We start from the raw sequence: 2,697 nt of genomic DNA, 5'->3' as shown, positions 1-2,697 counted from the left end.
CAAGCTGGCGGAGGGAAGGTTTAAGTTGGACATCAGGAGGCGCTACTTCACGGTCAGGGCGGCTAGAGTCTGGAACCAGCTTCCAAGTGAGGTGGTGCAGGCTCCCACCCTGGGGGTTTTTAAGAGGAGGTTGGATGACCACCTTACTGGGGTCATTTGACCCCAGTGCTCTTCCTGCCATGGCAGGGGTCGGACTAGATGATCTGTTCAGGTCCCTTCCGACCCTAGAAACTATGAAACTATGAACTATGAAACTGACACTGAGCTACTTCCTGCTTTGCTATTGGCAGCCTCTGCTGACAGTCCATAAATTCTGTAGGCCAGGAGAAGCAAAGAGCTTTTGATCATAAAGATGGTTCTTTTATGGCACATCTGACTTACCTTAGCAGGAAATGGTGAATAAGTGAAGTTCACACTGCTACTTCCCATCCTACATCTGCTGTGTTGATTAAAAGGAGACTTTGGTTTTCAGGGCTCTTGGTCTGATACAGGGGTAGGCAACCTTCAGTATGTGTGCCAGAACATGGCATGCAAAGGCATTTTGCTTGGCACACACCTCTCAGGACAGGATGGCAGGGGAGCTGTGAGGGGCCCGATCCTTGTTGTGGCAGTATAACCCCAAACCCTTTCCTACTCTCTGCCCCAATGTGTGCATGCACCCACTGCTAGCAACAAGCTAGGCTGAGGCTCTGTGGAACCTGGTGCAGCTGCTTGCAGCCTCCCCACCACCTACCGCAAATAGCCCAGGCTCCATGGCAGGAATCAGGGGCCTGCCCAGAACCCAGGCCAGGTGTGGCAGAGAGCTGGGAGGCTGCAAGTGACTGCATTCGGGTCTGCAGATCCCCAGCCCAGCTCGTTGCATGTGTGCCTGGGGGCAGACGGCAGGGTAGGAGCTGGGGCTGCGCTGCCACAACAAAGATTGGGCATACTGCAGCTCCCCCACATCCACCCCTGGCGCACCAACATCTTACAAGTCGAGGTTATGAGTGTTTTTGGCATTTTGCCCAACAACGTTGCCAACCCCTGGTCTTGTACCTTTCATAATTAGTAAACTGTATGAAATGTGAACTCAGGCTCCTGAAATCTTAACTGTTGGACAATGAGGCAAAGTTCTTGAATGGCATCATTTGCAATTTAGTATTCTATAAACATCAAAACAGAGAATACAACCTTTCTGCACAAATATCTTTCTATCATTGGAAATCAAAGTTTATGCATGCCAGGACTTTCTAGGAAACGGTCAATCTTTCTTTATTCAATATTATGGTCACTGTGCAAGAAAGAATGTTTTTTTATTGTAGGTTGCCCCTTTTATCCATAGTTTGCATCTGTCTATGATAATGAGTAGGCCAGTGCAGAGAACAAATGCATCCTTCTGCTGGATGAGGGACTAGTAATTTAACTGCACTCTGGTTACTGAAAACCAAGTCAGAATTACTATCAATATAGTTGGATGCAGTATGCAAACCTTCATTATAAGACTGCTGGGTGGAAAGAATGGTTCATAGGAAAGGGCAAATGCTTTGGTTTGTTCTGAGCCTTCTTGATGAAAAGCAAACCACTATTATGAGTTATATTTCAGCAAATGTTCCCACCTAGGCTCTGTCATCGAGAACCCAAAAGTCTGATTCCAGTGCCATTGGCACCCTGAGTGAGTAGAGATCACAGCATCAGCACACCAGTTCATAGTCTCCAGAACAGGAAAATACAACCTCTTCTACAAGCCAGACTCAGAGGACCCAGAGTCCCACAGGCAATGATAAACTTTAATCTCTTTCAGCTTTTTCCTGTCACCAGAACACAGTATGGAGGCCGTTGCCAAGTTCGATTTCAATGCTTCTGGAGAAGATGAACTGAGTTTCCGGGCTGGTGATAGTCTAAGGGTGAGTAAATGATTATATGAACCTGGTCAGATTTGACTGTATCAACCTGTGCATCCAGCATTCATTCCTGCCTGTGGCAGGGGGTCAGGCTAGATGATCTGTTCAGGTCCCTTCTGACCCTAGCTACTATGAAACTATGAAACATAAGATGTCTTGAAACAATGGTTCCTATGCTACTGGTGTCCCATGCAGGGCCATAGAAAGCTTTCTCATGACACACTGCTTACAGCCTTATTTCCAATTGTTCCATTGTTATAAAAGATGGCTAACCTATAGCAAATAACTTCCATGATATTACTTCCTCCTGTAAATAATTGCTGTAGTTGCGGCAAGGATTTTATGCAAATGAAAGTGGCAAAGGAATTATCTACAAAATAATCTCTGTATTAAAAGGTGGTACATATACTGTGAAAAAAGTTTGAGAGACTCTAGGCTAGCATATTATGATGCTTTCAGGAAAGAAGAGAGAGTTGGTAGGAAAAGTGTGGGAAGTAGTGAAGGGCGAGTATCAACAATGTAGAGCAAGCACGTGAAACTTCCTATTTAGTCTTTATTCATTTATTCTCTGTTTGTAACTGTTTGTCTCTTGTTTTCTCCAGAGGATGACTAACGATAAACCCACATGCCTTCACATAATTTCCCATGGACTTTTCACCCCACAGTACCCTGTTCCATACTCATTCCACTCCAGCTGAAGACAACTAAACGTGACTCCCTTTAAAACTCACCAAGTCCCCCCCTTAATTGGCCAAAAGGGAGATTGTTGAGGAATGAGATCCAACTACTCAACCTTTGCAGGGCATCTTGAGCTTGC

The 2,697-nt window shown here is 45.5% G+C and overlaps 1 protein-coding gene across 4 annotated transcripts in view; it reads left to right on the top strand.

Annotated features, from left to right (window-relative positions):
• GRAP2 (GRB2-related adaptor protein 2) overlaps positions 1-2,697 on the top strand; it is a 70,847-nt gene that overhangs the window by 46,118 nt on the left and 22,032 nt on the right. For all 4 annotated transcript variants that reach the window (XM_019515155.1, XM_019515153.1, XM_019515152.1 and 1 more), the window contains exon 3: positions 1,781-1,883. In XM_019515155.1, coding sequence (XP_019370700.1) covers positions 1,806-1,883 — 78 coding nt within the window. In that variant the 5' untranslated portion in view covers positions 1,781-1,805. The remainder of the gene's footprint in view (positions 1-1,780; positions 1,884-2,697) is intronic.

The sequence above is a fragment of the Gavialis gangeticus genome, unplaced genomic scaffold (genome assembly GCF_001723915.1).
Source record: "Gavialis gangeticus isolate Ggan-Ray unplaced genomic scaffold, GavGan_comp1, whole genome shotgun sequence".
Taxonomy (NCBI): domain Eukaryota; kingdom Metazoa; phylum Chordata; order Crocodylia; family Gavialidae; genus Gavialis; species Gavialis gangeticus.
Note: the sequence above shows the minus strand (reverse complement) of the source record. Positions and strands in the feature narration are given on the sequence as shown.